At 42.0% G+C, this 15,453-nt stretch overlaps 1 protein-coding gene across 11 annotated transcripts in view; it reads right to left on the bottom strand.

Annotated features, from left to right (window-relative positions):
* The window catches only part of LOC124307502 (protein sprint), a 101,725-nt gene that overhangs the window by 11,896 nt on the left and 74,376 nt on the right, over window positions 1–15,453 (bottom strand). For 8 of the 11 annotated variants that reach the window (XM_046769205.1, XM_046769207.1, XM_046769206.1 and 5 more), the window contains 2 exons: window positions 2,859–2,988; window positions 276–467 (listed from right to left, as the gene is read on the bottom strand). In XM_046769205.1, coding sequence (XP_046625161.1) covers window positions 276–467; window positions 2,859–2,988 — 322 coding nt within the window. Of the gene's footprint in view, window positions 1–275; window positions 468–2,858; window positions 2,989–11,573; window positions 11,892–14,808; window positions 15,247–15,453 lie in introns of those variants that run through there. The other 3 variants (XM_046769210.1, XM_046769209.1, XM_046769211.1) reach the window with 3 other exon arrangements.

The raw sequence follows: 15,453 nt of genomic DNA, 5'->3' as shown, positions 1-15,453 counted from the left end.
ATACACTCAAGTTTTGGAACGCGATTCGCGTGCTAAAGTATAATATCAGAAATATCGTACGCATATTATATCTCATCGTTCACATTCGGCGTTATTATAGCTTTGTACGAACCGAATCGTGAAACTTTTCATACTGTTCAATTGAACTGCAGTGAAGATGTTCGCTTTTATCTGATATTCTTTGGCTCTACGTTCAGATACGATTGAGATGTAATAATCGACGGAGAGGAGCGCTAGAGATTAGCATTAAGATTTCTAGGTACATGAGTACTTACACCCTCTTCTTTTCCTTGCAATAAGTGGAATGCCCCGGCCCTCTGAATGCCTGGAAGGAACCATATTGGATGGGAACGAATGAGCCTCTCGATCAGGGTGATGTCACAGGCAACTTCGCTTCCCGAATGATCCGAGGAACTCGCCGAACTTCCCGTACTGCCCGATCCTTCGGAGGAGAGCGATTCTTCGCTCTGAAAATATTGTTGTAACATGTTACAGCTCGTAAAATACTGTGATAAAATAATAAAGTATTACACGAGGGTTTCTTCAAGCTCAAGTTGTCAAAATTTTATCGCATCTTTTGTCTCGTATCCTGCAACAGCAGCAGCGAGATTAGCGCGAGAGCTGATCTCGTAAAATGCGGCTTATGCCTGCTTCATTACGCTTGTTGGCGCGGCGGATCTCCTTTTAATTACTGTGTGTTACTAATTACCATTACGTCGACTCTTTCTCCCGTCTAGACTTCTTCGTGACGAGTAGAATAAAACAATTCAGCGCATGGAGGATTTTCGTTAGAAAGTTTACTCTCGTTTGAAAGCCGCGCAACTATTCCGTAGTTCATGTATCTAGAATATATATTTCCATCGTCCATGTGTACGTATTAAAGCGGAGCATGTTTGAGAAACTGTAAAAGTATGATAGAACACCGCAGGTGCATTCGACGACGCTTCGGATATTTTATTCTTTCGCGCGAATATGTAAAAGCACCTGCAGCTGATTTCACCCCAGGGATCCGGATCGTTCGAAACTATATAAAAACGATAGTCAATATTCGAATGGAATACGACCAACCCGCCCGTTGAATACATATAAAAATGGCCGGGGAATACGGACATTTGAATATTCTCGTTTTGCTGTCATAAAAGTACGAGTAACGTTTTTCAAAATGAACCATTTTTAAAACCGAGTTATACCCGCGGTAAGTACAACTCAGTGAAAGCTATAATTGCAAGGGGAAATAAGAAAATTGACGGATTTATCTAGCAAATTTCTTTGCGATAATATCACTATATCCTTATCGTATTATGCCGTGCATAAAATGCCGGGTGATAGCAAATTTCTTAACATCGTCTGCAAATTGTGATAAAACTTGGTGCCCGCAGGGTGGAGCCGCGGTATATAGGAATATCATATACTACGGTATTAGAGTGCATTGTCACCGACCCCACGTAGGATTTACACTTCGAATTGCGGCTTAAGGGGGTGACTCGTGTGAAAATCTCCATATTTATCATTGCGGCTGCCGGGCGATTCGCACGGTTTTTAGCTTCGGCCTAATTATTCAAAATTATTAGTTAACTGGGCGGCTATGGTTATGCAAATCGGGGAAACCGACGATGATAAAATGTTTATGTATGAAGCGCCTGATTGTCGCGTACATCGAATCGACAATTATGCGCCGCTTTCAATTCTAGTCAATTACGAATTCGGCGTAGGATTTCGAGAAAGAATAAAAAAGTTAAGCGCGCAAAAGTAGAGAGTGAGGAGAAGGAAAAATCGGAGGCAGACGCGAACGAAAAATTAAGAAATCGAGAATTTCGTTGTACAACGGCTCATAACTGACCCGAAATACTTGGCTTCCGGCATCTTGAAATTAAATTTGCACGCGGGTTTCATTAAATTCAACGTTACATATATATACATACATATATACATACGTACTTTGCGTAGGCAATTCGTCACCGGCTCGCGAAGATCGTATTTTAATCAGAGTTTTTGTCGCGAGCTTCCGACGACAATTTGATCGATTGAAATTGATCATAAAGTGAGAAGAAGCCATTCAAGTCTGCTCGACGTTGAAGCAGTATTGAAACGAATTAGGGTAAATGCATTTGATGGCAAAAGTTAATTAAAATTGAAGCAGCGCCTGCAGTTGAAAATCGAAGTGGGGCTTTACCGCATTGTCAAACTTTTGATGTTTTTTCCATGATCAGTTTATTACAATCGCAATATTCATAGTAAGATGCGCACAATTTCCGCCTCTTGTTGCCTCTCGAATTTTCTGTAATTATTCATTCCTTATCTTTCTATTATAAAAGAATTTTGATTAGACAATTTGTTCAAAGCACCGTCTATTCAGCAAACATTAACGGAATGCGAAACAAGTTTTATTTTTTGCACGTCCCTAAAATTTTCCGAGAGATGGAAACTTCGCGGATCTGCAATTAAGGGATTTGCAATTAGCTTCGCGTATACGGCTATTTAATTCGGCAGGCAACTCACGTCCGCGTTAAATCCCGTTACGTATAAACGGATGCTGTTCCATCAGTCTGAATTGCAAATGAAATTAAATGAAGTGTAATTCAAAATCCGTAACAGTTTTTCGGGCTTTCACAATCCCGGCTCGTTAAGCTTGGCTCGAACCGTAATTCATATACAAAATAATATGTACATATTTAGTGATAACCAGCGCGAGGAGTCGACTTTTATTCACATTCTAAACTTTGATGATAAGAAAAATAAAAAAAAAAAGAAAAATGTTTTCCGACAACGCAGGTATTATTTCAACCGTCCGCTTTGTTCCGATAATTAATGTACCAATACTCCGCGTGTAACGGCAAACGACACCAAGTATTATTTACCTGTACGTGATGCAGTTGTGCAAGTTGTAGATGTTGCAATGGAACAGGTAGCGGTGGCGGAGTGCTCGGCGAATTGATGACCTGAACAGTGCCATGCTGTTGTAAGTAGGGTTCCAGGAATACATCACTCCTGCAATAAAATCAAGACGGAAATGATTATTCGCTACTCTCGATACAAATAGTTAATTTATTAACAGTAAACGTCACGTGTTGCACTGCTGCAATTTAACCGCGCATTATCACTACTGTCGACAAATTATGCTGCGGTAGGAATTGCATGCAACTCTCCGTACACAGTTTGAGAAGGTATATTTAATTTTTATGTTTTATTCAAAAACGGTACGAGGTTTGCGGTAAAGAAATTCGCTCGAATTCCATCAATCACGACGAACGGAACGTTCTGTAATAGATAGAGAAAAAAAAAAGAAAAAGCAAGTGAACACCTATTTCCCCGACGTTTCTATATACGAATTCAAACGGATCATTTCATCTCCGGAACGATCCATCAGAGCTTGATGCACGGCGCCATGAGTATCTGGAAGATAGCGTACTATGGATGTCCGTGTAACCGGCGTATAATTTAGGTTCGCTCTGGAAGACGCCGGTAAGGGGGGCCGGTTTCACGATTAGTACCGATTGCTGAGGAAATGTGCGTAACACGCTGCTGCATCCATGCGTGTAAAGTAACGGTAGCGCGGTACCACGAACGTTGGATCGGCATAACCGCTCTCAGTTTTAGCCTCGAATTAACGTCTACAAATAATACTAATCCAATTGCATCGGTAACAAAGGGTGGTTTATATCGCAGGTACTGCAGTACACATCAGTCGGCACAACGCCGACTAGCCCTCGCGACTTCCTTAAAGCGTTAATTCCCCTCCGCATGGATGGAGTAATAACCCCGTCAGTCTATACGTATATCTCGCTCTTTCACAAGTTGCCTCGAGCAACGTTTTCTATCATACTCGTACACACGCGTGAACCTCCTTCGAGCGATCAATGTTCACCAGGATGCTTCTTTTCTTCCTTCTTCCTTTCCCCGTTTTATTTCACGTTTTCACCGGCACTTTCTCTCAAAATTCAACCCCCCCTCCTCTTTTTCTCTCTCTCTCTCTCTCTGTCTCTTTTTTCTCTTCCTTCTTTTTATCCGCACGAGTCACTCCGTACATCGGAACCAGAGCGCACTGCACTGGTCTACAGACACCGCAGACTGCACGGATTATATCTATAGAAATCCTAAGCCCCCTCATATTAGCGAGTGGGTCCCGCAACTACGTCCAGTTCCCTGAGCACGGCGATAACGTGGCCGGTTAACTGTCGGGGTGATTGAGTCGAGTCGCAGCAGGGTGGTGCATAGAAAATAGTAGTTATGCAGGACTTGCCACCCCATTGAATCTTCGGGTTCTAATACGGTGCTTACAAAAATTGCGTATGATTTGAATGTTGCAGTTTGCTAAGAAATACGATGAAAAATTGCGACAAGCTTGCCTAACAATCTCGATTAATCCTGAAAGTAAAAACATAATTCTACCCGCAACATATTGGATTGCTAGGTACATATCTACCTACTCAAGAACGACTGGTCGACTGTTATACAACTACCTATCTGGATCAACATCTGTGCAGGCAACGAAGCAAGGACACTGCGTTACGCGAGTTATGCAACGAAGCTGTGTGTTATCATTATCATTATCGTTGTTATTATTATTATTATTAATATTAATATTATCGTTGTTATTATTATATCGCCGCTGCATTTGACAGGTGACATTCTTCTCGTGGACCGCTGCAGCAGTCTCGCGTTATTTCTCGTCGGTGTGGAGGACGTGTGTTCTCCCCGACTCGGTTCCTCGTCGACGTGTCGGAGGCTAGCCGGTGGCACGGGCCGCGACTCCCGGTGTGTTGGTCGTCTGTGAGATCAGTTGGGGGTTTCCATGGAGACGGGAGGTTCTCGACACGTGGTCCTCCTCCTCCACAGCCGGCGAGTCGACCTGCGCTGGCCGAATCCGCAGCGCGTTCCGCGTGCATCGCCCGATCCGCATTTTACGTATTAATGAGGCCTGAATAGAAACGCGACGAGGGTATGCAGCTCGCTTTTTCATCTTCTTCTGCATCCCCTTTCATCTTCCTCGTGCCGCTAATTCTCCACCTCCTCAAAACTCATTTCGCAAACCACCTCGCGAAAAGCCGCGGTGTCCTTTAACTCGGAGGACCTGAAGGACTACGGTCAATTTGTTTTGAAAAGATTCCTTCTTCTTTATACGCGGCAACAGCAACAGCGGGTATATTCCGGCAATCTTTCTTTCTCCCTCTTCAACGGCGATCCCATCCGTCCTCAGCTCGGCGACGAGTGACTTCTTCGTCCAGGACGATTATTTATTTTCGCCATTTCCGAGGACTCTATTATACAGGACCAGGAAGGGGCGATGCGTTACTCGTATAAACGCGCCTTTCCTCTTTCTTTCTTCTCCGCAGCTGTTATACAACGACCCTCGATTCACAAATTGGACATCGTTTATTTTAATAATCGGGAAGAATTTCAATCGTTACCATGTGGAGCGAAAATTATCAAGACTGATCACACCGGTTATAGCAATGAAACAAAAAGATAACGTCTCTGAGATCTTACGATTATTTCTAAAAAATTTTTATACGATTTACTTGGAGAAGGGAATTAGTCGAGCGTGAATAAGTGAAATAACTTTAGGTACAAGACTAAACCTAACGCCGTATTCGCGTCATGAATTATGCCCGATACGTCTATACGTACCGTAAATCCCCGCGAAAAAAAGAGAATGGAGAATATATATAGGTATAGCCGATTGAAAACCGTGGAGTAAAAATGATGAGGGGATATTTTGACGGTTGGAAATAACGCGGTGAGCCTGTTACGAAGCTGATAGTCGGACCACCCCACGTATTACATTCGTGCTAATGACACTCGGCCGGAAATATAGCGGAGGTTCGTTTTGCGGTGGTGCGTATGTCCAGAATTCCGAAATCCAGTTGGGATACGAGGACGTCGCCCGGCGTCGCGGAAGTCGTGCGGATAACAAACGAGGAAAGGACGATCCGTCGCTTGTCCTTTCGCTACGTAGGACGTAGGAGTAAGGGTGGAGTGGTCCGTCGTATATTTGCATAAATAAGAGAACGGAAGTTCAAACTGTGTCTCTCGGCACAGAGACAGGGTTTGTCGTATATGTATATACTCGTGCGCTGCAGCGAGCAGCCTTCGGTATTCAAAGCATGAACTTTCTTCGAGGCTATACCGCTGCAGAAACTTGAATCCTGTCGGAGAGAAGCGCCAGCCGCGTTTTGCCTCGTTACAATTGGAATATATATATATATATACATACATGTACATATATATACCTGACACGCACATCTCGTTGTAACCGCGTTTGAATTTCACGACGTGAACTTTGTACCAATTGCCTGCAATCTTTTTCCATAAACCACATTCTCAAGTTTTATATATGTAACTAATACTGTACGCGGTGTTAAATTACGCGATTCTCGTCACCTAAGTTCTTGGAAAATTTTTACTATATCTACAAAATTTTCTTACGAGTTTTGTGCAATGAATTTTGAAACTGAAGATTCGTAACCCTCACGAGGGTGATAGAATTGTATCTGAAACCGAATGACTCGTATACAGATGTTGATCGCATGCTAATATTTTGACTTCCGACGTCATTCGTAGATTGCAAGCAATTTTCTAATAAGTGCGCCGTTTAGCGGTAAATAAACGAAAGACCGAACTGACTATATTTACGTTCAAGTTTCGAACGAATGTTTGTCTTTTATTTAATTTTATTTTGTTCAACGCACGTCACTCCCAACAATTACTGCAATTAGTGATACACTGATTGCACCAATTATTGCCGCTTGTGCCAATTCCACACAACGTAGTTCCAATTTTCGAAAACGTTATTTCGCGCGAGTCGCACGCGTCCAGTGCGTAACTGGGATGACGCTATAACGAATGCAAGTAGAGCAAACGATGTGGTAACGTTCAATTGTCGCGGCAGTTATACGTCACTACATGCGTATACGTATACATGCATAAGATACTCAGGCTTATACAGTATGCATCAAACGTATAGAAGAGTCAGAAGCCGTTGCGTTTCGTCGGAAAGTGGAGCAAATTCGAGAAGCGAAAATGAACACGTACCGTAGGCTTAAAACGTCGTAGTTTCGAGGTTTCCTTTACCTCGTAAATTACATTCGAGACGTCGTAAAATGGTTAAAATATTACAGTTGCGAGCTTTCGACGCGAGTAAATTACCGAGCAGTAATATCTATATCTATACGTATGCATGTGTATATACCTACATATACATATAGGTATATATATATATATATTGTTATAAAGGGTGAAATCATCAATCACCCGTGTTATCGTTTTTCCAATGATCCAGTAGTCGTCGTTGACTGTAGCTTTCATACGTCATAAAATGAATGGGGTTGCTGGTCAACAAATATTATTGTAAAAACAGTCAGTCTCTAGACTTTAAAAAGAGAGCTTCGTAATCAAATACATCCATTTTCTTTCTAAAATATTCCTTGTTTTATGAGACTTCTTTGGCTCGGCGTTCGCTTAAATCGCACAGAGAACCCTTTGATTTTCTTAGTCCTTTCTTGATTTCCACCGTTGTTACAATATATATATAAAATTATTTACGCGAATACATGTGTGCGTGTGTATATATATATATGTGTATACACATATATTCGCATAAATAATTTTAAGGACTGTTTCGAACAAGACAGAAGAATTTATATTCCCTGCTACTCTTAGCAGTATCTGCTTTTGCTGCATTCTTAGCCGGTTTATAATTGGACAGGGTACAACGTATCTAATTTATGTGAAAGTTTGTAATTAAATATCGAGTATATATGCGTATATATTTGCACCACTGCAGCTATACCCATACAGAGTAGCCTTTTCCATGGAAAGATAAGAATGAAAATCGCTGACGCCTGGCCTAGGTGTGATTTATAACGCGTTACCTGTAATGGCAAGTTAAGTTTTCGAGTCGAAATTTTCGAGTGGTAGTTGTCACTATCGGATAGACGAATGCGCATCTTGAGCGAGAGAAAAATCCGTTAACCAGTGTTTGAAACTAATCTCTGCATTGCATGTATAATCGAAGTGGAATAAAATGGAAAATGCTGAAAGGAAAAAATTCCGAACGAGAGGCGAGATTTTTGAAGGTAATTTGTAACCGCAGTCGTACGCTTCGCATCGACCATACCCTTTTCACTCCTCGGTTTTCCCATTTTACATCAGTAGGTACATATACCTAGTGGCCGTCGTATTCTGCAGCCGTGAGATGAAAGTTGAGTAACAGGGATACGGATGTCCTACCTCCTCGCATTAGTTCCGAATAAGATGACCTCGACACGACGAGTTTCTTCTTCCGGTCGTTTCGCGCACGTTCTCCAGAAACCCGAGCAACTATGAGCGAACCGTCGTCCGGTTGAGTTTAATAAAGAGCAAAAGGGTGTAATAAAAAAGTATAAGAATAAAAGAAAAAAAAAAAAAGTACGAAGAAAGAAAAATCCTGTATAGCGAGGTAATTCTCGCCACTCGGCAGCAGCAGCAGGCGGCTGATGTGTTTTCAATTTCCCCGACAAATTTCCAATCTCGAAGGAAAACGAATACCGCTGAGTGACGTCTGATTTCGCATTTTTCGAGCTGCGGTAAACCGCGAAAAGGGCAGCAGCCATTGCGCATGGTGCCGTGCAGAAAACGAGAATAAAGTGCATACAGGGAGTTGAACAAGATCAAAGTCACAAAGAGAACAGGCTAGGGTACATCGTACACCATGCGTGTACTTTATACGCGCGGTGAACGTGAGGTGTACCTGTAATAAAAAAGGGCAACGGGATGCCGTTTTATTTCACAGTTGAAATAAAATTGGAGAGTCCTCGTCGTCAGGATTGTTCGGGTAGGGGTGAGGGGGAGTAAAACGCAGGGGTGCATCGGTGGTCTGCGCGAGTTGGCCACGTTTTTTTCATCCCTCATCGTCGGCACCAACCTTTGATGTTAGAGGAACAATTTTTCATCTTCCCTTTACACCCGCTGCACATCTCGGTAAAACGTGTATAAGGTCGTATTTCTAGGTGGCGAATTCGACGCAATATTTCGTAGGTCGCAACCCTTTCCGTGAACGCAATGCAAGCGTAACACCCCTCCCGCTGCTATGAGCTGTCCCGTGTAATACATACAAAGCCATGAAAATCCCCCCCCGAAGTACAGAAGCGAGTATCTCCCGGGGGGCAATCCCCGACTCTCCATCATCTCGATTTCCGCCTCGTTCTGGCGCACACCTATGGTTTTCTGCACGTGTGTATCTACCTGTGTATGTAACGGTTGTAACCGAAGAACCGGGAGCACATCTTGAGTTACAGACGCTCGAGGCTGCAGCGCAGACCGCGTTGGCTCAAGGCTCGCGCGATTTCGTATCGCCGTCAATCCGCACGTTTCGTGCTTGCAGGAATACGGCATTCGCGCAGGGCTCTCGTAGTAGGTGTTCAACCTACGCCGGTGTCGAGGCAGGCCGGTTTAAGTTTTAATTACCTGTCGGACAGGCGACACTTTGCGAGCCAGCCTCGCCTCACCGTCTCTGCCTGGCCACTCGATGCCCCGATTCGCTTCGTACGTCGTTCCCGATGCCGGTGTACATACTCCAGCCTCCGGATCGTCCTGGTCCACCTCCAAAGTGACGTCATCTTTATCGCAGATTTTATTACCCACCGTCGGCCCGCGCGCACTTCCCTGCTTACGGCTCCCTTATGGCCCTATCGCTCCGCGATGATGTGACATCAAACAGCCTCGCTAATCAATAATATCCAGAGCGAGGAAATATCGCTGGAGCTTTCTCTAACCGCCCCCTCTCTATTTTCGATAAAAAAAAAATGTTTCTATCGACTATTCGATATCGTTGCACCGGAGGCTTCACCGTATTTTCGAACCCGATACGGATATAACTTCGTTGAAAACGTACAATGGTTTGTGAAAATAATACCCATCATTATTCACTGTTTTCGACCCGCGCTATCGATTACGTTACACACTCTGTGATTTTTACTTACTGCCTGAACTTCCAAATGCAGACTGTTATCCTCATCTCTCTCCCTTCGTCCACTTTCGAGAGAATGTTCGTGATAAAAATACCGTAGGAACGAACGAGCGAGTATGATATCGATTGCAGCGTGGCGGTATAATAAGTAAAAAGAGAGTAGGCAATCACTCGCAGATAAGGGACTCGGTAATTTCGACGCCATGTTTAACCGTGACGTGGTAGTGGAGGAAGTTGGGAGTAGGGTATGTGTAATATGGGTACTTTGAGATGACGATATGTTTCGGTAGATTAGAATTTGCTCGTGACGAGGGAGAGAGAGAGAGGAGCAGGGTTAAAAGTTGAAAGGTAAATTGATCGGGGAGTTTTTTCGCTCAATGATCACGCAGGACCTTGGAGAAAATTCCCGAGACGTTTAACAACTCTTTACGAATCCCTCACTCGCTCAACTTTTCCAATCTCTTCCACTGACTAGTGTGTACGTAGGTATATGTATGTATGGTATAAAGGCACGTATAACGTACCGTGTAGAAAAGTTTCAATGTTCTCTTCTCCTAATATTGTTTCCGCGATGAGACTCCATCCGAAAAACAAGGTTATATTTTAGACGATCTATTCTATACCCGGGGAACGAATTTTCCCAAAATTAATTATTTCCGCTCCTGCAGGTTTTAGTTAAGGACTGTTGTTCGTTGAAGAAGTTTGACAAAGTTTATATTCAATTTCGCCAAAAATACGGCCGTCCAGTTTTGTACTTTCAAAATATGAGTGAAAAATTACTCGAGGAAAAGTACGCCACGTTTCGTAAGTACATTTTCCGAATCGTTGTCTGTCGAATAACTGATGAAAATCGATGTAAAGAATCATGTCACGTAATTGTTGTGCCTTCTGTCAACTCGTGTGCAACGAACGACGGTGCTTAAGATGGGTTTTCGCAGTTTGCTCAAAAGATGTTTACCGTTCCAGTATACGAAACCGGAAGCCGTTTCACGCAAGTTGGAAATATGAAACGTTATACGAGAAACAAGATACAGCGTTGAATAAAAACAGGATAAAACAAAAGAAGTGTGTCTCTGTATGGTTATAGTAACTTAAAAACAACCATTGGGAGAGTATAATGCTGGATTTCTAGCATGACAAACAGAGATGACAAAAACCTGCAACTGTCTAGAGATGAATAACAAGAACCTCGTGCACGTAAGAATAAAAAGAAGAAATGATTAATTCACGCAGCGTAAATTAGTTCCATTGGGAAATTCGGAGAAGGAGAAAGAAGAATTATTCCCTTGCATGAGATTACGGACGTTTTTGGTAAAAAAAAAAAAAAAATAATAATAATGAATCCTATCTACAGTCCATTCACCGTAACTGTACACTAAGCAGCTTACGCGGTAAGCAGCTTAACTTAAGAATAACTTTAAGGGCTTCGAAAGGCTGCCGGAGGAGGGTAGCTTACTCACTGTTGCTATCATATTTCAAATTAACCGACACTGATTAAAATCGATTTCGGTTATCGTCCGATCCGCCGCCTTCATACGAGACGATTCCACGTGCCTCTTGGATACTTTCAAGAATGATGATTTTTTTAATCCTTACGTAGCGATTAATATAAATTTCATTTATTTACCTTTTAACACCAATTTCCGCGTAGCGACCTCTCGTTGATCTGACCGTGGGTCTTGCCGAATTCTGATTAGTGTACAGCGTCAGAATGTCGTTGTTGATGTTGTTTATAATCGGAGGTAACATTTTTTACAAACACTTCATCAAACAGATTTTAAAAAAGTAAGAAAAGTTCTTCCTTGTCAATATTATTCACGATACAGCATCATTTCTTTCTTACTTTTTCAATTAATCATTATAGAGTGTTTCCGTAGCTTCCGTATTACGTGGAACAAATTTAACACGAACGGTTAACGTTTAAGTTATAGGAATGCTCCTTGATCTGTGAATATATTTTTGAAAATCTTGTCATAGTTGAATATCACTCTCAACATTTCGTCGCACGGTTACAACCTCAAAGCTCCAAATTGCCATTAATCCCTTCCAGTTTATTTTTCCGAAAAACTTCATTCCAGTTCATCCATCCGACGACCGGATGAAATACGGGGCGGAGGAAGAGGCGAAAAACTTTTCGTTTGACGGTGAGAAATAAAATAAACAACCAAATAAAATAAAACATTCGTAACTCTTCGTTAATTACTTTCCGTTTTTCTTTTCTTTTGCTTTTTTTTTTTCTTTATCTCCTTCGCTCTTTCGCTTCCCAAAAATATTCTTTCATCATAAAAATCCAAATATACATTATATATATACATTACAGCGTCACGCATAACCTTTTTTTCCGTCTTCCATTTCACTTTTTTTTAATTCATTCACATTTTTAGTTTCGTCGCGATGATTGCGTAATGGGATGAAAGATGAATATACCGTTACTTCTGTACGACTCGATGCGGCGGGGATAAGTTTCCTTGACGCGACATTTCAAGCGTGAAAAATCGAAGTAGTTTCATCAAAGTCACGGTAGAAATTCAACGAACGTTAAGAAGAAGCGAGATTCAAGGCGAGAGTTTCAGATCTAATTTCGTTAACCGGAGCAAACTGGCTTTCACTCTCTGTCTCTCTCCCTCTCTCTCTCTCGACATCTTAAATTTTCACGCGACTTCCCAGGAAGAATAATATCTCGGAGAAGCGCGGGGACAGCGAAGGGACACCGCAACTGGAACCTCTCTAAATCTCCCGACCTCCTCTTTCTCAACTCCAAAGTCTTAAGCGGTCCGGCCCAAAACCATTTGCAGTTAGTTGCCCGGCGTTTAGAATTTCGCAATGCAGTAGAAATGAAGCAAAACGGCATAAATAATGAACCTCGGGTCGTCGCAGATTGACTTGTGTAAATTTACCGACACACTTGTTGACAACGCGCGGACTCTGAACAAAACCACCGCGTGAAAGTTGGACAGTGGAAATGATAAATGATATGATAATATGCCTCCTAGCTAGACTGGGCATATTCAACCTGGAGAGAACTGCTGCGCCACCGCACCTTCCACTCGATTCAAATGACTGAATGAAAAACGTTTCATGCTGCAGAGTTTCGTGTTCATCGTAAGGAAACCGAGAGTTGTGAAACATTTCATTCACCGTGTATAATACCGATCAAACATTGCTACGTGTCCCAAAACTTTTTCTCGTCTTTTTCAAAGACAAAAAAGTCGCGAAGGTTTAGGCAATCGGGTTTTACTTGCTCTGGGCAAAAGGAAAGAGAGACGGCAAAAGAGATAGATAGATAGAGAAAGAGAGAGAGAAAGAAAGAGAGAGAGAGAGAGAGCTGGTCTCACTGCAAAGTAAAATTGGAATGATAATTAAACAGATCGCAGAGAATGGGCTGGCGGTCTTGGTGTTAGGAATCACGATTTAATTGGATACGCGTTTGATTTTATCCCACACCGATTGCCGTCCCTTTTTCAGCTTCTTTACGTTCTTGATATATACGCCTACTCGTGTCGCAGGTGAAAAAAAAGTAATCTCAATTCGTAGGAAAGTTTTCTTCATTTTTCCTTCATCAAAGCCGCAGTGAAGCTGTAATATTAACTTCTCGAATCTCGTGCCCTCTCTGTGAATTTCTTATATCGTAATTTGAAACTTTGAAAGAATATATATATTTTTTTTCTTCATCGTTTCTAATTAAATTCCCCCTCCGTCGCGTATAATTATTCACACAGCAACTGTTAAAAAGTACCTAAACAAGTTTTGAAACGTAGCAACGTATGTAGTTTCTATTAATATATTATTTATACCTTTTTTATCTCGGCTGTTAAGCATACACGCAATTCGTTGACACGGTCAGGCTTTTTATTTCTAGTCACTCTTCTTTTCCGTTTATAAAAACAATTACATATCTGCAATCGAACGATAAATGCGTCGCTGCCCAAGCCGCTGCCAGCCAAGCTGTTTCATACCGACAAAAAGATGCAAATAAAAGACTTGAAGTGCTGATTGAGCAAGACGGCGCCCGTACACCAGTCCGTTGGTCGTTGGCACACGAAATTAGGTTTATGACGAAGAAGATATGTAATCGGCTTTTCTCTCTCTCTCATTATTTTCGAACTAGTCCCGCGTTGATTTCGTCTAGGAATTCGATAAAAAAAAATTTAACGCGTTTCCTAGATTCACTCAAGCTAATGAAACCTCGGAACTGGAACAACGTTGCAGGTCTTACCAGTTCTTTTTCTATCTCTCACTATCTCTCTCTTTCTCTTTTTCCTGCTCTATATATACATACTCGAGGACTTTAAGCCACGCTTCGGAAGGTCACTTGAAAGGGAATTAACGAAGTAGAAAATGTTTGCCGACCATTCGCCCGCGAATAATTGTTACACGAGCAAAGACACAGACAGCTTCGTGTACGAATTTGCAAAATTGGTTCATCAGTTCCAGGGAGCCTGAGTTACGCGCGAGATTCGCACGCCGATGTCGTACGAATTATTTAGGGAGAAAATCAGGAACTGGAAGCGTCAAACGAGTCCTTTAGTTAGCGAAGTATGTTTGGGGTAGTTTTTATGAGTCATCATCAAACGTGATCGTTCTCATTGGGGCAATAAGTCAGTTGCATATATATATATATATAATGTATATGTATATGATATAATTAGATAGGTGTGAACATGAAACGTTATTAGAATTTATAGTTGTTTTTTATTTTTATTTTTGAAAGGGATTAATTGGCAATTGGATTGATGAGTAACGGTTTACGCAAAAAGCCTCGATGGACTTAAAATCCGACTCAAGGTTTAACGGGCAACCAATTTCAGGCGAATAAATATATTTAACTAATAGAAGAGGTGATTTTATAGTTTACGGAATACATTTAATACCATTCGCAGTATGTACCACACTTAATTCTTATAATTTCCACAACACCGGGATAAAATTTTTTTCTTCTTCAAAAGGAATGAAATTTCTCGTTCAGTTTCGTTGCTCCCGATATACAGGTGAGCGTGGATGTCTATTTGCGTAGGTAAAAATTGTCGTCGCACTGTTAAAAAAGTTTGTTTCATGGAACTAACCACATTCGTGTATATTACAATACAAATATCTCCTACAATTTTACTTCATTCGTTAATGCGTTTGGCTCGTTTTTACTTTTTCTTCTCTCTTCTCTTTTTAAATCGAACGATTAATCAACGAACTATTCGTTTATTCTTCTGAGTCCACGGACCCTCGACACACGCTGTTGAGCGTCCGAGACGCCCGTCGACGTCGGACTGGCGTCGCGACGCTCTGTACCGCGAGCGTATCTACGATACTATGTGCCGGATGAATTTTCACCGCGTTCTCTCGGCGAAGCTAGAGAGAGAAAGAGACGGAGAGGGAAGTGGGAGACAACGCAGGCGCGTATCCATCCTCTACCTCCTCGTCGTCGACGTCGTTGTCGGACGTTCCGCGCGCCACTATTTCATTGTGGATTTTCTATTTATTTTGATATACCTACCTACGAGACGGAGGCACCT

The sequence above is a fragment of the Neodiprion virginianus genome, chromosome 6, assembly GCF_021901495.1.
Source record: "Neodiprion virginianus isolate iyNeoVirg1 chromosome 6, iyNeoVirg1.1, whole genome shotgun sequence".
NCBI lineage: Eukaryota > Metazoa > Arthropoda > Insecta > Hymenoptera > Diprionidae > Neodiprion > Neodiprion virginianus.
The sequence above is the reverse complement of the archived record's forward strand: the minus strand, read 5'-3'. Positions and strand labels throughout refer to the sequence as shown.